We start from the raw sequence: 25403 nt of genomic DNA on the forward strand, positions 1-25403 counted from the left end.
ACAAAAAAATTTAAATTTTCAAACGAAAAATTTTAATAATTTCAATATTAATTTTTTTATTCAAATTTTTTAGAAAACAAAATTTCTTTGATCCAAATTTTCAGTTTTTTTTTTGCTTTGGATATCAGAACTAATTTTTAGTTGAAGTTGTTTAAACAACTCAAATATTTTTCTGTACGAATTTAGAATTTTGTTGAACAATTTTCAAATTTTTCTGAACAACTTAAAAATTTTTGAACAAATTTTAAATTTTTCAGAATAATTTAAACCTTTTTTGATTTTTTTTTAAATTAAAAGATTAAAATAATAAATTTTTTGATTGATTTTGAAAATATTATGTTGAAGAAGGGGAATTTTAGAAATTTCTTTAATAATTGTCGTCAAGAAAATTTTTAAAACATTTTTTCAAACAATAAAAAAATATCATTTTTAAAAATATTTCTAAATTAAAATTTTTTAAATTGATAACCTTTAATTTTAGAAAATTAAAAAAAATCAACTTAATTTTTGATTTTAAATTTTTTTTCAAAAAATCAGTAAAATAGTTCGAAACGGAGTTATTTATTTATTTTAAAATTAAATAATTTTTTAAGTAAATTAAAAAAAATTAAGTGCATGAAACAAAAAATTCTAAAAAAAATGCAAGTTTGGTCACGTGACATAATTAAAAATTCTTAAAATTTTCAATGAATGAAAAAAAATTTTTTTTTTGAAATTTTTTAAATTTTTTATGAATAAACATTTACTTTAAATTTGAATTTTTTGTAAAATAATTTCTACATTGTCCAAAACTTTTATACTTTTCCAAATTATTTCGTTAAATTAGGGACATGTGGTCACCCTAATTGGATTACGTGCCACTGCGAAGTCAAGAGTTCATCGAAAAAACTGCGTATCGAGGAACCGGTGAATAAATCGTGTGTGAAAAAAGTGAAAAATCTCGCATTTGCAAACTGTGTAAAATATTAAAAATACTGCAAATCAAGATGAGTGACTTTGCCATGCATTATCGGACTAAAATTGAGCAAAATAACGCTGGGCCAGTGTCAGAAAAGGCCAGCGAAGACGACGAAGTGAAAAGCAAAAGAAGAGAAAAACAAAATGTCGTCAAAAGTCATGGCGAGCAAAATAATGCGAGAAATCAAAACAAGAATTACGTAACGATAGGATACGACTGCTTGTTTGTCGACGACGATGCGGCAGACGAGGACGAGGTGTTCCAACAAACACGGGCAAAAGTGGAAAAAAAGAGCAAAAAAATAAAAATAAAACGAAATAAAAACGCGAGTGCGCATGATTCGGGTCACCACCAAAAACATCAAGTGTTGTCGGAAAATTCTGGCACGCAAAATAACAACAACAACAACGCAGCTGATTCCTCCGTCAATGTCGTCGAGTCGTCATCAGCTGGTGCCAAGCAGTACAAGGAGAGCACGAGCGTCGACAGTGGCATCGAGTGCGATTCGACGACAAATTTCTCCGGACTTTCTGGAAACTTCTTGCAAAGCATCGACGACACGTTCGGCGACTTTTTGCTCGACAACGAGGACAATTTCCTCGATCACGCCTTAGACTATGTCGCGCCCAAGTTCACGTGTAACCGTTTCGATAACATTTTGGCGTTCACGTTGCACGCGAAGAATGTCGTTGTTGACACGATCGAGTGCCAAAAACTCGCGGAAATGGGAGCTGCTCGCATCAAATTCTACTCGGCGGCGGCGCAACAACATTACGCGTTTTTCGTCAAGATCACACCACCGTTACATCACTCGTCCGTGCTGGCCCAGCACTTTGGCGAGAACAATAACACTGCCATGCTCACAGATGTCTCAGCGGAAACGTGGGACAACAACGTCGTCTTTCAAGTATGTACACATCATTTTCTTATCGTTGTGCAAATTTGAATGAGTTCGTATTACGAAAGTCATCCAAACATGTTGACTTGATTTTTTTTTTGAAGGATTTTTTTTCTATAAAAAAATTAAATTAAATTTACATAGAATTAATTAAATTTTAATAAAAATTAATTAAAATTTCCTCGAAAAAAATAATAAAATTGAAAATTTTAAAAAAATTAATAAAATTTAAAATTAATTAAAAAAATTAAATAAAAAAAATTTAAATTAAAAATATAAGAACAGACAAATTTTTCTCAAAGCAAAATTTTTAAAATTAATTTTTTTAAATTTTTTTGAACGATTAAAAAATTTTAAAAATAAGAAAAAAAAATTACAAAAAAAATAAAAATTGTTAAAAATTTTATTTTAGAAAATTTAGTAAAATTTGTCTGTTCTTATATTTTTTTATTAAAAATTATTTTTTTTTAATCTTATTTTTATTAATTTACAATTTTATTTTTTTTATTTTCGAAGAAATTTTACTTTTATTTTTAATTTAATTTAATTAGGCGAATAATTTAATTCAATGTAGATTTAATTTAATTTAATTAACAATTTATTTTTAGTAATTTTTTAATTTATTTTTTTTTAGTTTTCATTTTAATTAATTTTAATTTATTAAAAATTCAATGTATTTAATTTAAATTGCAATGTACATATTTATTTTATTTAGCTAAATTTAATTTAATTTAATTTTTTTTAGAAAAAAATTCTTAAAAAAATCAATATAAAAATGGTAATAAATTTAAGTCAACATTTTCGTAAAAATCTATTTAATTTTTTTTAATTATTTCCAAAGATTTATTTATTTTATTTTATTTTTTTTTGTATTGTTTTTATTCTTTAATTAATTTTAGTAATTTTTCATCAAAATTATTTTTTTTCCTATATGTTCTCAAAAATTCAAGACAAACTCATCAAATTTGATATAAAAAGCGTCATAAAATCAATTTATTTACTCACACGTGACTAAACTTTTTGCTTTTTTCTCTTTTTTCAGATCGAACTCGATTCCCTCATTGCTCGCGACGTCGAAGAATACTACTGCGGCGTCAGCAAATACGATTTGGAGCCGAAACAATTGACTGCCAAGGTGCTTCAAGGCATTCCAGATGCATCGCCGCACGCCACGCCCCTGCCCGAAGACGAAGGTCTCAGCATCGAGGTGCAAAACAGCTCCGAAAGCGAAATTTCCATCGCCATCAAAGGCAAGGAGCCCGAAATCCAAACCGCGCTCGCAGTCGCCGGCAAACGTCGCCACAAAAAGAAGAAAAATCGCTCATATTCCGAGTCGTGCTGCGACGAACTCAAAGTAATTTCCGAATCGGAAACGCTCGTCACGTCCTCGGAGCAAAAAGAACCGCCGAAAAATGGCGCCGCTACCCGCAAATCTCGCAGCATCTCCGAATGCGCCTACACATCGGAGCAAGAGCCAGATCACCCGATCATCAAGTACAAAAGTATCCTCAAGCACTCATCCTTCGACTCGTCAGCCGACGAACTCTTCTACTCCACATCGTACGACGTGCAAATGCATGGCGGCTCTACAGATCCCGAAATGTCCGAAAGTTGCAAAAAATCCGTGCGGTTCAGCGAGCACATCACACGTCAACTTTTCCGTTCAACGTCGAGCATTTTGGCGCAAAAGAAGAAAAATCAACGGAAAAACGAGGCACGTCGTCGTTTGCTCGAACGCAAGAACAGCGAATGCGAAAGCACGGAAGAAATCATTCCGGAGGACGAACCGCACGAGGAGGACGAGGAAGAAATCGAGGAAGTTGTCACACACAACGAAATCCAGAAGAAGAGCAAGAAGAACAAGAAACGCGGGCTCGAAACCACGAAAGCCAGCATGATCTTCGATCTCGAAATTTAGCATCCACAAAGTATTCCGCGACTAAAAGACCTCTTCATGCTACCTCGTTTGCTGCTAAAACGACAATGAATGTATGCATCGCTCCCAGTTTCACGAGAGACTGGACTATATTTACTTATTTTATCCACTTATATCACTTATTAATTATTATTAAAATATAATATCCACGAAAAAATGAACAAATGTCGCTCTTATCGACGACACTTGCTCAAACAAAAAAAAAATAATAATATTATAGATTAATGATAATGCTAGTGAGTAATCGATAGTCTGCAACAAAAAAAGTAAATATGATAAAAAATATGGGAAAATGTTTTACACACATACCTTATTACCTACACCTAACAAAAAAAAATTGATGAAAAAAAAACGGATTTACACGTCTTATACACTTTCGAGCACACACACTTGCAGTTTTGTGTGTGTTTGATTTCCTGAATTTTTTTGTTTTTTTGAATATTTGTATAGAAATTTACATAGAAGTTGAAAATTTGAATAAAATTCAATAAAAAAATGAAGTAAATGTCGAGTGGTTTTAGTGAAAGGTTAATTTAAAAAGGTAAAAATTTGCTTTTAGACATATTTTTTGTCTTTCGTGAGTGGTTTTCTATTGAAATTTTATTTTTAATTTGAAAAGAATTTCTTGTGAGGCTCTTGAATTAAAATTTTTAAGGCAAATTTTGTGTTTTTAACTAAGATTTGGTCATATAATGTTGACTTTCGAACATTTTTTAATGAAATTTAAGTAATCAAGAGGTTTTTGCTCGTTATTTTTTTATTTTTTTTTTTTAATTAAAGTCAAAATCCTCTTATTATGAGGGCTCACATACCGATTTTTCAAAATTTTTTCAACTTTTGTAGATCACGGTTCTCCAGCTCAAATTGAAGGTTTTGGCATTAGAAACAACTTTTGTTTTGGACTTTTTCTAAATTTTGCGTTTTCGATGTACAGGAGCCATTTAAAGATGTTAGCGAAAAAAATTGATGAAAAAAAATTTAAGTCAAAATCCTCTTATTATGAGGGCTCACATACCGATTTTTCAAAATTTTTTCAACTTTTGTAGATCACGGTTCTCCAGCTCAAATTGAAGGTTTTGGCATTAGAAACAACTTTTGTTTTGGACTTTTTCTAAATTTTGCGTTTTCGATGTACAGGAGCCATTTAAAGATGTTGGCTAAAAAAAGAATTTTTTCAACTTTTGTAGATCACGGTTCTCCAGCTCAAATTGAAATGTACAGGAGCCATTTAAAGATGTTAGCGAAAAAAAAGGTCCTCAAAATTCTTATTATGAGGGCTCACATACCGATTTTTCAAAATTTTTTCAACTTTTGTAGATCACGGTTCTCCAGCTCAAATTGAAGGTTTTGGCATTAGAAACAACTTTTGTTTTGGACTTTTTCTAAATTTTGCGTTTCCGATGTACAGGAGCCATTTAAAGATGTTAGCAAAAAAAAATTTAAGTCAAAATCCTCTTATTATGAGGGCTCACATACCGATTTTTCAAAATTTTTTCAACTTTTGTAGATCACGGTTCTCCAGCTCAAATTGAAGGTTTTGGCATTAGAAACAACTTTTGTTTTGGACTTTTTCTAAATTTTGCGTTTTCGATGTACAGGAGCCATTTAAAGATGTTAGCAAAAAAAAATTGATGAAAAAAAATTTAAGTCAAAATCCTCTTAGGTAAAAGTTTTGAATAAATTTTTTTTTAAATATTTTTTTTAAATTTTGTTCAAAATTGATAAAATTTGTCATTTGTTGAAGCTTTTTGATTCTAAATAATTTTTGGGTATCAAAAATTTCCTTTAAAAGTTTTAATGTATTTTTTGAGTCAAAATTTGTGTTTTAACTTTATAAAAATTAATTTTCGCTTTGAAAAAAATTTAAAAACTAAAGTTCAAATATCAATTCAATATTTTTGAAAAAAATATTTTTAGAGAAGAATATTCTTATAAAAATATCATTTTTCGTACAAAAGCTTAGAAAAATTCAAAATTTTTAAAAAATTTTTGAAAACTCCTTGAAAAATTTTCTTTTGACCGAAAAATTGCCATTTTTGGTTAAATTTTCATTTTTTTTTTATTTTGACCCATTGGATTTTCGACTTTTGAAATGAGGCATGGTCCTTTAAAAATTTCTTTCGGATCAAAAATGATTTTTTTTAAAAAATAAAACCATTAAAAATTTAAAAAATTCGAGTGTCTTAATTTTATTTAATTATTTTTTCTTAATTTTAATTCACTTTTAATTCTTGTCATTCATCAACGTCTTCTGAAGTATTTTTTTCCAATGCCCACAATTTCCCCGTTTGGGACAATCCATTCCCAAAACGAACCATTCCGTCTCTCCATTCCACAAATTCCGCTTGAACACAAAGCCATTCTCCGTTTTAACCATTGTTCCACTTTTGAAGCATAAAATTCCATCGTCTTCTACATTCGAAAATATGGGCAGCACATAAAACGTAAACAAATTTGAACCTTTTTCGCTCAATTTTAGGAACAATTTGATTTGTCCGATTGTCTGGATGTTACCGAAAGGGCTCATTTTGACTTTTGGATCATGTTCAAATATCGTTTTAGGCGGCAACGAAGTAACTTTTATGAAATTCGCGTTGATTAGATGACAAACATGGAATAAAAATTTACGATTTTCTAAATTTTCCGCTTCAAGAGCTATGCTGGGACACATTTTTTGCTTTTTTTCTGGCTTCGTGCAAGAAATTTCGATTAATTTTGTCTTCAAATCATCTTTTGGCTTTAAATCAACTACTATTCGATCCCTTTCTATGCGATTTTTGGTCAAATTATAAGCTTCTTCCAGCGTTGACGGCTTCTTTAACATCAAATAAGTCGCGTATTCGGTCCATAATCCTTCAATAAATGCTTCGATGCCTCGTCTTTCCTCTTCAATCACTACTGAGAAGAGTTTTTTCCAATCCTGTTGCCGGTCGTATTCCAAAATTGTCGAAAATTTCACGAGTTTTGAAATTTTTTGGTAATAAACATCCAAAGAAAGTCTTCCTAACCGCATATTTTTGAGATTTTCTCTCAAATCTTCCAAAGTTTCATCTATTCCGAGGCCATCGAAGAGCTTTTGCTTGAAACTCGTCCAATCTTCATCCTTGGAGAGTTCGATACGAAATCCAGGGAACTTTTTTACAGCATTTTCTATCACAGAATGTTCAGAAATTTCATCATTTTTGAGAAAAAGATCTCTTTTGATGCTGAAAATGAGCTCTAAGGCTTCATTAAAGCTGTTTTGATCCATTTTTTAGGGATTTTGAGACAAAAACGATGTTTTTAAATGGAATTAAAGTCATTTTCGGGTAATGCGCCGCTGTTGATGATTTGAGGAACTAAAATAAAAGCGCCATCTATAACAATATTTATCAATTTCATTCGTCTCACTTGATCTTTTAGCAGAAATTTGGCTTTTTTAAGCATTTTTTAGCTGAAAATTGTTTTAAAAATCAATAAAAAATTGAAATTAAAGCCTAATTTTTAAATTTAATTCAAAAATTTAAAGAAAAATTTTAAATTTAATAAGAAATTAATCAAAAATTTACCTGAAAAGCGATTTTTTATACAAATTTAAGCTTCTTTAATATAATTTCCCATAAATTTCTTTAAATTTTTCTCCATTTTAATAATTTTAATTCATAAATTATTCAATTTCTTTGAAAAAACCTAAAAATTTCATAAAAATTCCATAAAATTATTAACGAACATCCACAAAAAATTCAAATTTGACAACAATACACAGCATACGTGCCTCCATAGGCGCCGTACCGACCCGCTTTGACAGTTCGCTTTCCTTATTTGGCCAGTTCGTTCGCGTATTCACTTCCACCAAAATAAAAAAATGTACGTTTTTCAATAAAATTCTCGCGTAATTTGTGCCTTTTCAGTGCTATAAATAGTAAACAATTGCGACAATTGTGAAAAATATCGAGTGTCTGTAAGGAAAGGTCCCGAAAATGCGCTACTTCGCTCCGGAATCCACTGCTACACTTTTGCTGCTGCTGCTGCTTGGCATTCGAGAGTAGAGCAAAAAAAAAATTGTTCGTCGAAAAGTGAAAAGGGCCACGGCGATGGGAATCGCGAATGCTGTGTACGATTTTTTGCCGAGATAGATGCGTATCGCCGCGATGAGATAATTTCGTGTGAATTTTTTTTTCTTTTTTTTTGTGATGATCTCTTTTTAATTGCTTTGAATTCAAATTTTAATGGACAAATGCGAGATTTTTCTGAATTTTCTTCGCTTTTCGTCGATTTTTTTGACGGAATTTGGGATTTTTCGAAAAATTTCGAGCAAAAAAGTGACATCATCCCACAAAAAAATCTCAGTTGGGGCGGAAATCGCCGATCGACTCTCTGCGTGAGTCATCGAAGCAGGACGAACAAGTGACCGACCGACTGACGATGGAAGTGTGAATGAAGTGATAAGAAAAAAATAATAATTACCCGAGTGATTAAGAACAACGCCCAACGTTCTCAGCTGCATTTCTTCACTTATCGACGACGACGTCGACTTCGGTCATAAAAAAACAACAATAAATAATAAATACACACAAAAAGATAAAAAAAAATCGTTTCCGAGTGTGTTGGTGGTGTTGCCTTTAACACTCATTGCGATCGCGACAATCCTTACAGACACGCCGTATTTTTCTCTTATCATCGCAACTTTGTCTCGTAAAACAATTTGTTTAGAGAAAAGTCGTCTTTTTTTGTTACATTTTACAAAAAGTCTCTTCTCACGAAACTTTTCCCTGTTTTTTCTATTTTTAGCCGTTCATTCGTAGAAACTCACACAAGTTTTTCCTCATCACCATCATCAAGCGTCAAGTGTTGTTGTTAGAGAGTGCATCTTTTTTCACGAATAATTTTCCAACAACACAAACGCAACTCACAATTAGCGGTGTCGTAGGTCGTTTTCGTCGTCGTCGGTGTCGTTAGTGTTGTTCCTCCGGAAAAAAAAATCTCCGCGGAAAAAATTTTTGCTCACAATTTTTATGTGTGTGCGTTCTTAAAGAAAAAAGAAAAAAAAATAATTAAAAAACTCTAAAAAGCAGAAAATTAACGAAAAATGTCGTTTCGTGTCGTAAGAAGTTCAAAATTTCGTCATGTGTATGGATCGGCAGCGAAAAGGGAACAATGCTACGATAATATTCGCGTGTCAAAATCCAGCTGGGACTCGACCTTTTGCGCAGTAAATCCCAAATTCCTGGCCATTATTGTGGAATCAGCTGGCGGCGGTGCATTTATTGTGCTCAATCACAAGCAAGTGAGTATTTTTTTGTGACTTTTTATGTTTTTTGAGGAAATACGCGATTTGGTGACAGTCTGTCTGAGATATTTTTATCATTATTTAATTAAATTTTGATTTTTAAGAAGAAATATTGATGAAAAATTGTTCAAAAATAATTTCAAAAAATTAATTTTTAAAATTTTAATTAATATTTTTAGCTGAAAATTTATTTAAAAATTATTAAAAATTTATTTTCTGTGAAAAAAAAAATTATATTTTTACAAATTTACTTTTGAGAAATAAATTTAATTTTAATAAGCTTTAATTTTATAAAAAAAAATATTATTTTCGAACAAAAAATCACGTAAATTGATAAAAATTAAAATTTTTTAGTTAATTAAAAATTTCAAATTTTTAAAATTTTAATAATTTAATTTTAGTTATTTTTTTAGTAATTTTTTATCATTAAAATATTTATCTATTCGGGTCTTAAAATAAAATGTGTTCAAGAATATCATTTCAAGTTGATTAAAAATTCATTAATTTTAACAAAAATTTAGACTTTTGTGGCAATTTTTGCTAAAAATTAAAAATTTCATTTTTTTTAATAAAATTTTTATCAGTTACTTCAGTAATAAAAAATAAATAAATTAAAAGGATTAATTAATTAAATTAAATTAATTAAAAATTAATTTTAAAAATTAAAAAAAAAAATTTTTAATTAATTTTTAAAAATTTAAAAAAAAATAATTAATTAATAATTAAATTAAAAAATTAATTTAAAAAAAAAATTTTAATTAAAAATTTTTATACAGAAAAAAATGATGAAAATTTTTAAAAATAATACAAACCTAAAAACGAATAAAAAATGACACAAAATTTAATAAATTTGGCTAAAATTCAAGAGATAAATATTTGAATGTTAAAAAATTTTAAAAAAATTCACTAAAAAAAATTTATCAAAATTTAAAAAATCTAAATTTGCTTAAAAATTATTTTTTAAACTTGAACTTGAAGTAACAAAACACGAAAGTTTATCATAAAAACAATTTAAATCCAAAAATACGCTTTCGTCAAAACTTCCATTCACCATCAAAACATCGCGTTGACAATATTTTTTCACATATTTATAATAAAAGCCCCGAAATTATGATGAAAATATCACGAAATAAAACTATTTTTACGCGATTTACTCACCGTTGCCATCGTTCTTCCACAGTCACCTACGTCGCGGAGCGAAATGTTTTAATTATAGACTCATTCGAAGTCTTTTTAACGGACGGAATCTTTTATCGTAAATAAAATATAATTATGCGAATAAAATATTCTTTTTTTTTTTCGGTGGGTGCGGAAATGCGAAATAGAAAATTTTTCATCATTTTTAGCACGAAAATTCGCCGCAGACAACTTTTTTTTTTTTTGCTCGCAATGACTTGCTGATTTTAGAAATGTGTGTTAGAAACAGGTGGCAAATTCTTGGTCCACGTGGTTCGTGTGGCGATGAGAGAAAAGAAAAATTGGGTCAACTGCGTTAAATTCATGAGTCATGAGAGAGAGCTCAACAGGATCATCAATTTTTCACAATTTTGGCACATCGCCCAATGTTTTTCCAACGAATTGACTTTATTTGTGCATTTTGCGCGATGCAAAAAAAAATGAGGTGAAAAATAAATTTGCACGACGTAAAAGGTCGTAATTTTAATCTACTTGTTGATTTGGAGCATTTTACGTTGTTCGTTTCTAACGTTTTTAGGCGATTCAATTTTTTATTTGACTTTTTGTGATTTTTCCCTTAGATTTTTATGAAAAAATTTCTTAAAATTGAAGAAAAAAATTATTTTTTTCTTTTTTTACGTTTTTTTATTCGAAAAGTGTTTTAAAAAAAATTAAATTAAAATTGAAATTATACAAAAATAAACTAAAAATGAATGAAAAACAAAATTATTAAAAATATTAAAAAAATTAAATTGAAATTAATTTATTTTATTTATTAAAATTTTTATGAAGAACCCATTTTTTAAGTTAAGACTTTTGAAAAAAAAATAATTTTAATTAAATTTTTTTTTTGTCTTAACTACATTTTCTTCGAATTTTGTTAATTTATGTAAAGAAAAAATTAATTAAAAATTATTAAATTAAAATAAAATTAATAAATTTAAAAATTCGTCGATTTACGTTGAAAAACATTAAAAATAAATTTTAAAAAATTAAATAAAAAATAAAATAGATATAAGTAATATTACAAAATAATTAAATAAAGTAATTAATAAAAATTATTTAAATAATTATTAAAAAAAATTAAATAATTTTAATTAGGTACATAAAAAAAAATTAAATTTAAAAATTAAGCTTAAAAAATTTAAATTTGAAAAATTAAATAATTTTAATTTAATTTTAATTTTTTTCCTCCCCCCGAATGCGTCAAAAAGTCAAATAATTAAATCAAATCGCCTATAGAGGTAAAACGCGTCATTCTGGTCCAGAAATAGTTTTTTCTGTTTACATTTCGAATGTTGTTGAATTGATTTCCAATGCGTTAGCGCCCACACACTCACCATATCTGTTATTTTTTTCGCACACATTTCTCACATATTTTTTTTTTATTTATCATTTTTTGCTCTTTTTAGGTTGGTCGAGTTAACGCTGATCACGCATTAGTTGGCGGGCACAAAGGTCCCGTCTTGGATATCGCCTGGTGCCCGCACAACGACAACGTTATCGCATCCGGATCCGAGGATTGCGTCGTCAAAGTATGGCAAATCCCGGAAGGAGGTCTTTCGCGCACCCTCACGGAGCCCGTTGTCGACTTGGTGTACCATCAACGTCGCGTCGGTTTGGTGCTGTGGCATCCGTCGGCGCTAAATGTGTTGCTTACCGCTGGCTCGGACAACCAAGTCGTCATCTGGAACGTCGGTACGGGCGAAGTGCTCATCCAAATCGACTGCCATCCGGATATCGTGTACAGCGCTTGCTGGAATTGGGACGGTTCGCAGCTCGTGACGACCTGCAAAGACAAGAAAATTCGTTTAATTAATCCGCGAACGGGCGAAGTTGAGAGTGAGGCATTGTGTCATGATGGCGCAAAAGCAACGCGAGCGATTTTCTTGCGACACGGCTTGATTTTCACAACGGGCTTTAATCGATCGTCGGAGCGTCAATATTCGTTGCGTGCTCCGGATGCGCTCAGCGAACCCATTGTGATGGTCGAGTTGGATACGTCGAACGGTGTAATGTTCCCGCTTTATGATCCCGACACGAATCTCGTTTTCTTGTGCGGCAAAGGTGATTCGGTCATCAGGTACTTTGAGATTACGCCGGAGCCGCCTTTCGTGCACTACATCAATACGTTCCAGACGCCGGATCCGCAACGTGGCATCGGAATGATGCCGAAACGCGGTTGCGACGTCAGCACGTGCGAAATTTCAAAGTTTTATCGGTTGAACAACAGTGGCTTGTGTCAAGTCATCAGTTTTACGGTGCCCCGCAAGTCGGAGCTCTTCCAGGAGGACTTGTACCCCGACACGCTCTCGGATGAAGCTTCGATTTCGGCGGAAGATTGGTTCGGAGGACAAGACGCTGACCCATCTCTCATTTCCTTGAAGGTAAAAAACCCCGTTTTTGTGCTTGATTTTTGTGTGGCTTTCGCTTTTTGTCCAAAAAACTTTATTTTTTCAGCATTTTTAACTTTTTTCTGTTCAAAAACTAACTTTTTTTTGCATGTTGTGACGTCCTTTGTGTTCGTAAGTTGAATTGTGGAACAATTTTTCGTGTTCTGACCGACAAATGTTAATGGAAATTTTCTTCTTTTTCTCTTTCTCATCTCTCACACACAAAAATCGCACATTTTTAATTTTTTCGGCGCAAAAAAAAACTTAGGATCGTGTTTTATTGGTACAGGGAGGGTATGTGTCGCAATCCAAGGGACAGTTGACGGTGAACAAGAAGCCAAATGTCTTGAACAAGGCACGAATTGCAGGACAAGGCCCGGCGCCAGCTGCAGCAGCAACGCCCGCCGCAGCAACAGCTACCTCAGTGACGAACAACGGAAATGGCAATGCGGCTGATAACTCGGCGAACAACAATCAGCAAGTTGTGGTGTCAGGAATTTCGGTAAGAAATTATTTTTTTCAATTTTTTGTTCCTAAAAAGTCAAAAATTAAACATTGCAAAGTATTAAAAAAAATAAAAATGTTAAAAAAATTACAATTTTGTCCACTTTCATAATTTTTACAGAAATTTTTAAAAATTGTTAAAAAATTTTCAAAAATATTAAAAAAAAAATTAAATTTTTTTGTATTGGAAATTGTGTTTAAATATAAATTTACCTCTTAAAAAATTTTTCAAAAATTATTTTTTAAATTTTTTTGACGATAATTTTTTTAAAATTTTTATCTTGAATAAATCTGCAAATTTTAATTAAAATTTTCAAAAATAAAGTAATAAAATTAATGATCAATTTTTTAAATTTTGTCATTTTATAAAAAAAAAATATTTTAAAATTTTATTTTGCTCCATTAAAAAAAAAATTAGGAAAAAAATTTCGATATATTTTTAAAAATTAAAAATTAATTAAATAAATTATTATTATTTAAAAATTGTAGGAAAAGGAAATCAAAGCAATCAACGATGAAATCCGAAAATTAAAGGCGGTAATTGTCAAGCAAGAAAACAGGATTCGCGCCCTCGAAGCGCACCAAAAAGCACAAGAAGCAATTGCCAACGAGCTCTTGGACGAAACAGATGCCGCCGCTGCACCCGAAACCGCCGCGAGTTTAGCGCCTGATGAAGTGTAAAAAGCGAAAATAATTAAAAAAAAAAAAATACAAACGCGAACAATCACGACTGTGTATAAAAAAAATGAAAATTATGATAATAATTAAGTTTACAAAAAAAAAATCACAAAAGCAAAAATTAACAAGAAAAGTGCCTGTTTAAAAAAAAAATTAAATTAAAATCGCATGAAACTTAAAAAAAAAATTGAGATGACTCTTTTTTCAAAATAATATTTATTATTATTATATTAAACATATACTCTAATTTTTTTTTGTATTATTATTAAGAAAAATAATATTTTAGAAGCAAGCAAGAGTTTAAAGAAAAATAAAAAAAACAAAAGAACACAAAGATATGCAAAAAAACGAGTCCCCTCCTAAAAAATATTACAAACCTTTGTATTTTAATTGTATTACATTTTTACACATTTAAACACAACAAGAAAAAATTTTGTTGGTTCGTTATTATTATTATATTATTATTTTATACTACAGTAAAATATTAAAGAAAATTGAATAAAATTGTAAGATAAGAAAATTAGGAACACAAAACAACGAAAAAGAGCAATCGTGAAAAAAAAAACAATTTTTATACGAATCAATTTTTGCATCAATAATTAATTTTTTTAAATGTTAAATAATAATAATAGGGAAATTTTTTAACATTTATATAAATATAACACAAACAAAATGCCTTTTAGCTAGATTTTAATCTGCTTTTAATTTAAAAAAAAAATAAAAAATAAAGTTTTCACTTTTGAATGCGAAAGAGAATCATTTAAATATTATACAAACATAAAATAAAAAGTTATTGTTATTATTGAAGTAAATATAGTAGGAAGTTTCAATTGTTTCAAAGTTAATGTTTACAACAAGATAATTATTATTTGATTACAAGAAGAGCTCTGTTATTGATGAATAATAATGATGATAATAAATAACGCAATTTTTTATTCTAATTATAAAATTTATTGTAATTAAATCAGAAAAATACATGAAGAACAAAAATATATAGAAAAATTCTTAAAAATAATTTTTTATGGAATAAAAAGGGTAAGAAATAGAAGGAATTTCATGAAATATTCTAAGCAGAGTCGAAAATACTTTCAGTTAAAAAAAAAATAAATAAAAGCTTTTGCTTAGGTATTTGATTTAAATTTTTAAATCAGCTTAATTGACTTTTACTTTAGCAAAAACTTTTGGGCTTGAAGTATTTTCGACTCTGATCCTAACTGGCTTTATGTATAAATTTTTTTTTTCGACGATTTTGTGGAATTATTTCTTTTTATGTATAACTATGTGTCTGCTTAAAGCACATTTTTTTGAAAAATGTTTTCCACAAATACCGCATTCGTAAAGTAAATTGTCATTTTCATGGGTTTTCACGTGTTTTTTGTAGTTACCCAAATTTGTAAACTTTTTTCCACACTTTTCACATTTAGCAACAACAACTTTTTCATGAACTTGTTGAATGTGTGTTTTTAAATAACCTCTAGTCCCACAACTTTTGTTACATATTGAACATTTGTAAATTTCTTCCTTCAAATGTTGCACAGCCAGATGATCTCGTAAGAATGTCGAACAGGCAAAAGTTCTTTTGCAAACGATACATTTATATTTGTAGTTTTTCTCATGAACATGTCGAATATGCCTTTTTATTTGCCGGTTTGCTATCATTTTATCACAAAATTTACACTTTGATCTTGGAACTTTTTTCAAATGAACAAATTTTATATGTTTTTTCAAGCAGCTTTTAGTTGACATTTTTTTTCCACAAATGTCACATGGAAATTCTGGTTCTTCGTGTCTTTTTTTGTGTTCGTACAACGATTTATCAGTGAAAAAATCTTTTTCGCATTTTTCACACTTTTGGGGTTTGTGAAGTTGCTGGCAATGTTCCTCTAAATTTTCTTTCAAAATGAATTTCGGACAATATTTGCATTTCGTGCTCTCTGGATGACTTTTCATAAGGTGAATTTCCATGTGGTTTTTCAAACATCTCTCACTTGACAAAATTTTATCGCAATTTGTACATTTGTAAAGCTTTTCATCTAAGTGTTTTATTGCTAGATGCTCACGTAAATATTTTGGGGCAATAAAACCTCTTTTACAAATAACACACTCATATTTGAATTTTTTCTCGTGAACCATCTGAACATGTGTTTTCATATTATGAGATAATATTATTTTGTCACAAAATTCACACTTTGATCGATGAACATTTTTTAAATGAATTAATTTCATATGTGATTTCAAGCTGCTTTTAGCTAAAAATTTCTTTCCGCAAAAGTCACATGTAAATTTTGGTTCTTCGTGTATTTTTTTGTGTTCGTAGAACGATTTTTCACCGAAAAGCATTTTTCCACATTTTTCACACTTTACCGGCTTGTGTTTCTTTCTGAGATGCTCCTTCACATTTTCCTTCAAGAAAAATTTTGTGCAATATTTGCATTTTCTGCTGTCCGGATGATCTTTGACGAGTTCACTAAGATGAATTTCCATGTGTCTCAGTAGATGACTTCTCTTCGTAAACGATTTCTTACAAAAATCACAAATTAACTTCTTTATTGCTTCTTTTGCCATTTTTCCTGCAATCAAATTATTTCAGTTTTTTTTTTTTATTAAAATTTAAAACTGTTGATGCAAGTATTTACTCGGCGATTTTTGAACTGAGACTAAGTTTTATTTCTTGATATTCAGGTAAAATATAAATTTTTTATTTAATGTCAATGCTACAGTATGTTAAAATGAACAAAATGTGATTTTTTGCCCTTAATCTCACTGAAATTTTAAATAAATTATATTTATGGTCTTGATGATTCCTTCTTACAAATTTCGATATTTTTTACAACTTTCATTTTCGGAATCCTACTCGGGTTTTTTTTGTCTTAAGTAAGGATTGTAAAAATTTTCCTTCAAATGCACCAGTTCGTACATGATGTCGTACATGCTTTTTATGATTTTGAAATTCTCCAACTCCTAAATTTCTGCAATAAATTATCTTCATAGTTCCATCGTTCATATATTAACGGTCCCCTAAAAATTATAACATGAACTTAACAGTTGATGAATTTAATCTCGTATCAATCAAGATATAACAAAATAAAATATTTACTTACTCTAAAATGAAAACAGCAGTTGAAATCTTGATAATTATTTTAGTCTACTTTTCAATTTTCACCCGATAACATGAAAGTGGTTAATTTTGTTTTTCTTTGCTTTACGATCAATTTTGCTTCAGCTCAAAATGGTAACTTTAAGTTTGGTTGTTTTTGATTTTTTTTCCATTAAATCTCAATTATCTAAATTTTAATTAAAACTAGTTAAAATATTTACATTTTATTTGATTTCTTTTTTGTAAAAAATCATTAATTTTTTAAAGAAAAATATTCGTGCCTTTGAAAATCGATGTGCAGAACTAATAAAAATTTTAAGAAAATCTGTTTCTTAAAATTAAACGAAACAAAAATTAATTAATTTTGAATTATTTTTTAAATGAATAAATTAAATTATTTAAAAAAAAATTGCAGAAGAATCCCGAATCGTAGGAGGTCAAAATGCTCGACCCAAGCAAGTTAAAAATTAGCATGAAATAAAAAAATCTTTTTAAATTAAAAGCATTTTTCAAAATATTTTTAGTGAATTTCCATATCAAGTCAGTTTACAACAAGGAGGACGCCATTTCTGCGGAGGAAGTATCATTCACCAAAGTGTAAATTTATTTATTTTTTAAAACTTACTTTAGATATTTTTTACTATAAAAATTACTTCCATAGTTTGTTCTAACAGCAGCTCATTGCAATATTGGCGGCGACGTAATGGTAGTTGCTGGCGAGCACGATTTCCGTCGCGAAAGTGGAGATGAACAAAGACGCAAAGCAGTTTCGTTTGTCGTTCACGAGGACTATGAAAAAGATAAAAATAATGGCGTTGGTCCCGATGACATTGCAATAATTTCAGTTGATCGCCCATTTACCCTAAACGGAAAAATTCGTGCGATAAATCTCCCAAATGCAAATACTTATCCAACGGGACGTGCTGTAGTCTCGGGATGGGGATCAATTTCGCGAATTCCCGTATTGCCAGTTCAGCCAAATGTTTTGCAGAAAGCAACTTTACCGATTCACACCCAGTCGCAATGTCATCTTTATTGGCGAGGAAGTGCCTTTTCCGATAGAAATATTTGCGCTGGACCGTTGTTAGGAACTTCAGCTACGTGTCAAGGAGATTCAGGTAAATTTTTTAGTTAATTATTTTTTTTGTAATTTATAATTTTTTTCTTTTTTAGGCGGGCCATTGGCTACTGGTTCAGGAGACGATCGAGTTCTGGTTGGAATTGTTTCTTGGGGTGCTGGTAAGTTGAATTTTTTTATGAGAGAAATTTTTTAAGTAATTTTTTCAAAAAATATTTAAAGTCCCATGTGGAACAATTGGAAAGCCTGGAGTGTTCGTTCAAGTATCCAAATATATCGATTGGATCGCTGATAAGTACGAAAAAAGTTTGGTTGAGCAATAGGAGGGCAGAATTTTTGAAAAAATGTACTTAAACCGAAATTCAATTAAAAACCTTTGAGGTTAATGATTTTTTATCAAATTAAGCAGGTATAGTATGTGAAGGCTTCCAATAAATTAAAATGATGTAAAAGGAAAGAAATCTTGCTGAACTATTACTTGGATCCAAGGTATACCAGCATTAGAGATATGTTGAAACAAACTGAATTAATGAGTGTCAAACAACGAACTGAGCCATTTTTAAAATTTTGGAAAATATATTCAAAAGTCCCTTGCCTGAAGTATCTGAAAACATAACGTGCATAGTCTACTACTACAAGCATTTGAAATGGATTGGTATCATGAAACTTTTTGATGAATTGAGGCTTTTCAAATTAAATTACTTTAAATTTTGGGATATACTTGTGAATATTCACATTAGGCCGCTTAAAATTTTTTCTATGTTTTTTGCCCCATTTTAATAGGAAAAAATCCAATAGGGCAAAATAAACAAAAAAGTTAAAAATTTCATCAAAATTAACCATTTTTTGGTATTTTTCCATATTTTTTAAAGAAATTTTTAAATATTTTAAATTTTCAAGAATTTTTGTATTGAAAAACGAAATTTAACATGAATTTTCTTTTCTAAAAAAATTTTAAAAATTAATTAATTTTCAAAGTTTTTTGAGAGTTACTTTTATGAAATTTTTTATTTAAATTTTTAATGCTTTCAGGTCAATTTCAAATCATCAAATCATTAAATCAATAAAAAACATCGAAAATATTCATTAAAGACCAAAATTTGCTAAAACTTTAGTAACCTAAATTTCAAATTCTGGAATGACTTCAGTGTTTTTAGCCAACTTTAGTTTGGATAGGTATGCCAAAGAGGTAATTTAAGACCCCAAAATCCACTAAAAATTGTCTAAAATTTCAAAAGTTCATTCCAGAATTTTGAATTTAGGTTTTTTTTCGATTACTTTTGGCCTAATTAACACAAAACCATCAAAAAATAAAAATGTTAAAAAAAAAAATAATACAAATATCAACTCCTAGAGCAATTTAACTCCATTTGTTTCAGGAGGAAATTATCTATTTGGATTGCTTTTGATTTATACATTCAATAAATCAATCAAACATGCAAGCTGTTTATTTGTTTGATTGTTAAAGTGTCAATTTTTGCATAAATATTTAATTCAAAATAAAAAATATCATTTCCTCACCATTTTCCAAGCACCAATAGAGTCATTTTATCATCAAACGGCAATAAAAATGTATCCAAATCGTGAGCTCAATCATCCCGAGCAACTTTTTAAACCTGTGAACCACGCAAATTTCACGGATTTTGATGTTGAATCGCAAACATCGCAAAATAACATCAACTTAACGGAAGTTGTGAAGAAAAATTTCGAAGAATATTGCGATGCGTCGTCGATTCACGGCTTCAAGTACATCGGGACACGAAAACGGATCGAGAGATTTTTGTGGATTTTGATTTGTATTTTGTTGCTTGCTGGATGCGGAACGCAAATTTACGAAATTGTTGGAAAATGGCGGGAAAATCCACTCGTTTTCTTGCTGGATACGAAAGTTTCACCGATTGAAGAGGTAAAATTTTTTTAAAAATCTCCTTAAATTTTTTTAAAGTTTAAATTTTGATACAGATCGAATTTCCTGCAGTCACTATTTGTCCTCAAAGGATGCCCAATAACAAAAGATTTAATTTTACGGAATTTCTTCTAAAAAGTCGTACTAATTTCGTATATTCGGATGATGAGTAAATATTTTTTCCTGTCTTTCAATGTAGAAAAATTTAATATTTTTTAAATTTTAGGATGTACCTCTTCGATTCAATTTGTAAATTTTGCGCTCGTCGTTTAATTACTTTTGCAACAAGGCTTCGTCACTATTCCTACGACATTCCCATCATCAATAACTCAATTCTGCTCGAAGTGATGGACGAATATTTCCCTCCAGATTCGCTAAAATTGTCTTTTTGTCAAGGCATCGAAAAGAACGCTTCGCACTGGGAATGCGGACTTCGCTTCAAACGAATTTTCCTCAAAGAAGGTCTCTGCTATTCGTTCAATCTCCTGCCAAAAAGTGAAATTTTCCGTGATGGCGTCGATTACCCCTTGGCAGAGGAATTTAATCTTGAATTTCCCGAAGATGGGCCCGAAAAAGAAAACGCCGCGGTTTTCAGTAATTATTTGGCGAAACAAAAAGCTCCTTACCGCGTGACGACTCGTCGTGATCGCCTTCATGTCCGAACTCGCGCCTATGACGACTTCACCGATCCAACTTGCAATCCGGATTTCTTCGTTTTCGTCCATAATCCGCACGACATTCCGTGGGACTTGCAATCGAGCGGATATTTGGTCCAAATTGATGAATTTGTGAAGAATGTCTTGACGGTGACGCCTTCCGTCATTCGAACGGATGAAAAATTGAAAGAAGTTTTCACGCCCGAGGAGCGAGGTTGTTACTTCGAAGACGAAAGACCGTTGAAATTTTTCAAAAAATATTCGCAAAGCAACTGCGAGTTGGAATGTTTGACGAATGGAAGTGTTCACAGAAAATATTCGAGTTGTCACACTTTTTACATGCCCCGAACGCCGGAAATGGAGCTTTGTCATTATGAAATTTACTTATTGTTTGCGGCAACAGAAGAACGAAATGCGGATAATTTAGAAGAATGTGGATGTTTGCCTGATTGCAATAGCATTGAGTATTCCGTGACTATCCAAAGCTCTCATACTCCGGATTTTGATGACACAAGCATTAAGAAACAGGACCTCAAATCTCACGAAAATGAAAAATTCATCCAAGATTGGATGCAAAAACTTGAGGAAAAACTATTTCTTTGGAAAAATAAGAGCTATAATTTTGAAATTCCTCTTTCAGAAGCCATGAAAAAAGCAAATTACTCCTTCGACTTTGACATTTGGAAGTACAAATACTCAGAAATTGAAGTTCATTATGCAAATTCTGAATTTTTGGCACGAAAACGTGTTCAATCCTACTCTCTTGCGGACTTTATATCACAAATTGGAGGCATTTTGGGATGTTTTCTGGGAATTTCCATCTTTAGCATGGTTGAAATTGTCTATTTTTGCACTGTGCAGTTCATGAAAAGATTAAAACATCAAGTGAAAGATGAGAAAAAGGATCCGGAAGTTCAAATTCAACCAAATTTGTCGATAATTTCATTACATTCTGATGTAAAATGAATTTAAAAGTTGGATTTTCTCATCGAGGGACATTTCGTGACTGTTTTTTATCACAAATTTAAAAGCATTTGACTTTTGATGGAATATTTCAAAATTTTATTGCATATTTGAACATGTCATTAGTTTCCATTAAATGAATTAAAAAGCTTGTGAGTGCATTTTATTGAAACAAATTGAAACATAAATCGTGATAAACATCTATCTGGTTATCAAAGTTCATAATTGTATGTAATTTGTTCGTAAATGGTGTCACAATAAAGGGCTGAAAAAGCTTTTAAGTCATAATTTGATGAATTTTTACGTCAACTTAAGAATTAAGTCAAAAGAAGTCCAACTTAAGTCGACTTTAAAAAAATAATTTGCTTACAAATTTAAATTTTTACTGAAAAAAATTGTTTTTTTTGCCAATTTATGTTCAAAAAGTCTAAAATTAATTGACTTAAGCTTCTTAAGTCAAAAAAATTTATATTTTTTAACTAAATTTAAATCTTAAGTCACATTTAAGGATCTAAGTAAATAGTTTAAGTCAAGCATATTGATTTTTTTACCTAAAAATTTAAGAATTGAGTTAAATCAGAAGAACTTAATTGAATATTTTTTTTAAGTCAAACTAACTTAAGTTGAAGAATAACTTAAGTTGACTTACAAAAATTATTTTCATTTCTCAAAAAAAAATTTTTTTCCAAAAAATAATAAAAAATTAACTAACTTAAGCTTTTTACGTCAAAAGATTTGAAATTAAGTAACGTAAGTCTTTTTAACTTAAAAGTTTAAGTCAAGTATATTGACTTTTTACTTAAAAACTTAAGAATTAAGTCAAAAGAGAAAAACTTAATTGATTATTTTTTTAAGTAAAAGTAAAAACTTAAAACTTAACTTAACTTAAAACGATTTAAGCTTTAAATTTTAATTTTTTTTTTCAAAGAATTTTGTATTATTTCCCTAAATACGAAAAAAAAACTTTTCGACTTAAGCTTTTTAAGTTAAAAAAAAAATATTTTTTTACTTAAGTTCGAATTTAAGTCTTTAAGTCAAAAGTTTTTGCAGCCTAAGTCACAATTAAGTGCTAAAAATTATTTTTTTAATATTTTTGCAAATTCAGATTCAATTTCGGTTTAATATTTATGATCGAATTTCGTGTCTGCCTCCTCCTTTTTCTCTTATTTTGCGCTTTAACTCCCTTCATCATCTTCACTGTGCAAAAATAGACAATCTCAATGATGCTAAAAATCGAACATCCCAAAAAACATCCAAAAATGCCCCCAATTTGCGACACAAAATCCGCAAATGAGTACGCCAAGTGTCGTCGCATCGCCAAAAATTCCGAACTTTCATAATGAACTTCAATTTCCGAGAATTTCCATTTCCAAGCGTCGAACTCCAACGTGTGATTCCAAACTTTAAGCGCATCTGTGAGAGGAATTTCAAAGTCATAATCTCTATTTAGTCCCATAAACAGCTTTACTAGATAGATGGTCATCCATTGTTCCGCGAAAAAATCCGATTGGTATTGCATGGCGTCGTCCCGTGTGATCGCAGTGTCATAAAAAAACGGAGTATGCGACGTTTGGATCGTCACGGAATATTCAACGCCATTGCAATCCGGGAGACATCCACAATTTTCCAGGTCGTCAGTTGGTTCGGTGCCATTAAAGTATCCCTGCATGTATTTCGAGAAGTGACACAAGGGCATTTCGGGCGTTCGGGGCATCCAATGAGCGACGCAGTTGTACGTTTCGAGCAAAAGACTGATATTTGTGACGCATTCCAACTCACAATTTCTCTGCGAATATCTTTTGAAAAATTTTAAAGGTCTTTCGTCTTCGAAGTAACAATCTCTCTCCTCGGGCGTGAAAGTATTTTTCAAATTTTCATCAGTTCGCACGACATACGGCTCCACAGTCAAGACATTTTTTACAAATTCATCCACTTCGATTAAATGTCCGTTCGTTTGTCGATCCCACGGAATTTCGTAAGGATTATGAATAAAAACGAGAAAATCCGGATCGCAAGTTGGATCGGTAAAATCTTCATAAGCTCTTGTTCGAACATGAAGTCTGTCGCGACGACTTTTCACGCGATAAATCTCTTTTTGTTCACCAATGTCGTCAACATATTCCGTTGCGTGTGTTTTGCGAGGCTCATCTTCAGGGATTACAAAGTTCGGCTTGTCTGCCAATGGAAATTCGACGCCTTCACGGAAAATTTCTGATCTTGGTAGAAGATTAAAGGAGTAACAGAGACCTTCTTTCAGCCAAATTCGCGTAAAACGAAAGTTGCAGTCCCAGTTGATCGCTTCGGGTAAGACTCCGCTGCAGAAAAATAATTTTAAAGTCGACGGAAGGAAATATTCGTCCATAATTTCTAACAAATCCGAGCTGTTGTAGATGGGGATGTCATCGGCGCGTTCAAAAAGCTTCTGCATTGACTTAATTATGCGTTGAAAGCAGACTTTTGTTACGACATCGAAGAGCATTATCCTGAAAAAAGTGAAATTTATTAAAAATTTTGAAAGATTTTTTTGAAGGATTAAAAGTTTGAAGTTTAAAAAAGGCTAAAAACTTATTAAGTCAAAATTTTTTGACTTAAGCTTAAGTATGAGTCACTTAAGTTTGACGTAAACTCAAATTAATTGCCTTTATTTATTTTTTTTAATTAAAAAAAAAACAAATTCCAAAATTTGGTTAAAATCCAAAAAAAATAAATTTTGTCTTATAAATCTTTTTTCTTAAGCTCAAGCTTAAGTCAAAAGTCTTTTAAGTCAAAATATTTTTTTTAACTTAAATTTAAGTTAAAGTTTAAGTTACATAAGTTATCTAAGCTTAAGTTTAAGTCATAAGTTTTTGCAGCCTTACTTAAAAAAACTTATGTAACTTAAAGTCAAGTTTAAGTCAAAAAAATATTTTGACTTAAGCTTAAGCTTAAGAAAAAAAAATTTTTAAGACAAAATTTAAATATTTTTTGGATTTTAACCAAATTTTGGGAAATTTTATTTTTGAAAATTAAAAAAATTAAATAAAATTAATTAATTTGCCTTAAGTCAAACTTGTAATAATTTTTAATAATTTTTTGGACTTAAGCTTAAGTTTAAGAAAAATTTAAAATAGGTTAAAATTAGAATATTTTTTGGATTTCAACCAAATTTTGAGAAAAAAAACATTTTTCTTTTGAAAAATTACAAAAAAAAAATTGAAAATTAAGTTAATTAATTTGACTTAAGGTAAACTTAAGTGACTTAAGCTTAAGTCAAATAATTTTGAATTGACTTAAAAAAATTGCAGCTTATGAATTTAATGTTAAAAAACGTAAAACTTACTCTTCTTCCGTATAATTCACCTCATCCTCCGCCAAAAATCGCTTCAAAAAATCCGTGTAATTAAATTTGTTCCGATTTGGCATCCTCTGTGGACAAATCGTAACCGCCGGGAAATCAATCTCTTGAATTCTCGATTCTTTCGTGTCAGACAAAAAAACTAGAGGATTTTTCCGCCATTTTCCAACTATTTCATAAATTTGCGTCGCACATCCACAAAGCAAGAGAAAACAAATCAAAATCCACAAATATCTTTCGATGCGTTTTCGGGTCCCGATGTACCTTACTCCATGTACCGTCGAAGTGTTGCAATAATCATGAAAGTTTTTCCTTATAATTTCACGTAGACTAGATTGATCTTCATCCGAGGACTCAGAATTTTGATTGTTATACAACTTAAAAACCGATGGAGACGCCCGGTGATGCAAAAATCGAGCTTTTAATCCTTTTTTGCGGTTGACAGGATACATTTTTCACAAAACCAAAGTGATACTGGATGAAATTTCAATTTATTTGCCGTTTTGATGGCTTTTAAGTGGTTGGGGACATAATTATAAATTATCAGATAATCACAA

The 25403-nt window shown here is 30.4% G+C and overlaps 5 protein-coding genes across 8 annotated transcripts; 4 read left to right on the plus strand and 1 right to left on the minus strand.

Annotated features, from left to right (window-relative positions):
• The first annotated feature begins 890 nt into the window (after nt 1-890).
• Nucleotides 891-4268, plus strand: LOC134829864 (protein kintoun-like). The gene is made up of 2 exons (XM_063843151.1): nt 891-1865; nt 2899-4268. Exons 1-2 carry the CDS (start codon nt 987-989, stop codon nt 3772-3774), a joined length of 1755 nt encoding a protein of 584 aa, XP_063699221.1. The 5' UTR covers nt 891-986; the 3' UTR covers nt 3775-4268.
• A 3323-nt stretch (nt 4269-7591) lies between these two features.
• Nucleotides 7592-14485, plus strand: LOC134829833 (coronin-1C-A). Of its 4 annotated transcripts, none has more exons than XM_063843112.1 (5): nt 7592-7638; nt 8563-9058; nt 11650-12624; nt 12920-13132; nt 13624-14485. In XM_063843112.1, exons 2-5 carry the CDS (start codon nt 8861-8863, stop codon nt 13813-13815), a joined length of 1578 nt encoding a protein of 525 aa, XP_063699182.1. In that variant the 5' UTR covers nt 7592-7638; nt 8563-8860; the 3' UTR covers nt 13816-14485. The 4 variants fall into 4 exon arrangements, with proteins under 4 accessions (XP_063699182.1, XP_063699177.1, XP_063699178.1 ...); XM_063843107.1 differs by having other exon boundaries at nt 12899-13132; nt 13624-14484; XM_063843108.1 differs by having other exon boundaries at nt 7619-7693; nt 12899-13132; nt 13624-14484.
• Nucleotides 14486-16970: 2485 nt separating this feature from the next.
• On the plus strand, nt 16971-18388 carry LOC134832785 (trypsin-1-like). The gene is made up of 6 exons (XM_063846941.1): nt 16971-17044; nt 17325-17364; nt 17434-17506; nt 17571-18027; nt 18083-18148; nt 18210-18388. The coding sequence occupies exons 1-6, from the start codon at nt 16984-16986 to the stop codon at nt 18308-18310; spliced, it is 798 nt and encodes a 265-aa protein (XP_063703011.1). The 5' UTR covers nt 16971-16983; the 3' UTR covers nt 18311-18388.
• A 1169-nt stretch (nt 18389-19557) lies between these two features.
• LOC134828937 (pickpocket protein 28-like) lies at nt 19558-21515 on the plus strand. Its single transcript, XM_063841927.1, has 3 exons — nt 19558-19893; nt 19950-20062; nt 20120-21515. Exons 1-3 carry the CDS (start codon nt 19558-19560, stop codon nt 21513-21515), a joined length of 1845 nt encoding a protein of 614 aa, XP_063697997.1.
• A 1081-nt stretch (nt 21516-22596) lies between these two features.
• On the minus strand, nt 22597-24914 carry LOC134828938 (pickpocket protein 28-like). Its single transcript, XM_063841928.1, has 2 exons — nt 24832-24914; nt 22597-23995 (listed from the first exon to the last, which is right to left on the minus strand). Exons 1-2 carry the CDS (start codon nt 24912-24914, stop codon nt 22597-22599), a joined length of 1482 nt encoding a protein of 493 aa, XP_063697998.1.
• Nucleotides 24915-25403: the final 489 nt, after the last annotated feature.

Source organism: Culicoides brevitarsis, chromosome 2 (genome assembly GCF_036172545.1).
Source record: "Culicoides brevitarsis isolate CSIRO-B50_1 chromosome 2, AGI_CSIRO_Cbre_v1, whole genome shotgun sequence".
NCBI classification, from domain to species: domain Eukaryota; kingdom Metazoa; phylum Arthropoda; class Insecta; order Diptera; family Ceratopogonidae; genus Culicoides; species Culicoides brevitarsis.

Bases quoted from the DNA above. Each gene is read 5' to 3' on its own strand.
- LOC134829864 (XM_063843151.1), top strand. From the start codon at position 987: ATGAGTGACTTTGCCATGCATTATCGGACTAAAATTGAGCAAAATAAC. The intron at 1,866-2,898 runs GTATGTACACAT...CTCTTTTTTCAG, and splicing joins ACAACAACGTCGTCTTTCAA to ATCGAACTCGATTCCCTCAT.
- LOC134829833 (XM_063843107.1), top strand. From the start codon at position 8,861: ATGTCGTTTCGTGTCGTAAGAAGTTCAAAATTTCGTCATGTGTATGGA. The intron at 9,059-11,649 runs GTGAGTATTTTT...TGCTCTTTTTAG, and splicing joins TTGTGCTCAATCACAAGCAA to GTTGGTCGAGTTAACGCTGA. The intron at 13,133-13,623 runs GTAAGAAATTAT...TAAAAATTGTAG, and splicing joins TTGTGGTGTCAGGAATTTCG to GAAAAGGAAATCAAAGCAAT.
- LOC134832785 (XM_063846941.1), top strand. From the start codon at position 16,984: ATGAAAGTGGTTAATTTTGTTTTTCTTTGCTTTACGATCAATTTTGCT. The intron at 17,365-17,433 runs GCAAGTTAAAAA...AAATATTTTTAG, and splicing joins GGTCAAAATGCTCGACCCAA to TGAATTTCCATATCAAGTCA. The intron at 18,149-18,209 runs GTAAGTTGAATT...AAATATTTAAAG, and splicing joins AATTGTTTCTTGGGGTGCTG to TCCCATGTGGAACAATTGGA.
- LOC134828937 (XM_063841927.1), top strand. From the start codon at position 19,558: ATGTATCCAAATCGTGAGCTCAATCATCCCGAGCAACTTTTTAAACCT. The intron at 19,894-19,949 runs GTAAAATTTTTT...ATTTTGATACAG, and splicing joins AAGTTTCACCGATTGAAGAG to ATCGAATTTCCTGCAGTCAC. The intron at 20,063-20,119 runs GTAAATATTTTT...TTTAAATTTTAG, and splicing joins TTCGTATATTCGGATGATGA to GATGTACCTCTTCGATTCAA.
- LOC134828938 (XM_063841928.1), bottom strand. From the start codon at position 24,914: ATGCCAAATCGGAACAAATTTAATTACACGGATTTTTTGAAGCGATTT. The intron at 23,996-24,831 runs GTAAGTTTTACG...CACTTTTTTCAG, and splicing joins GTGAATTATACGGAAGAAGA to GATAATGCTCTTCGATGTCG.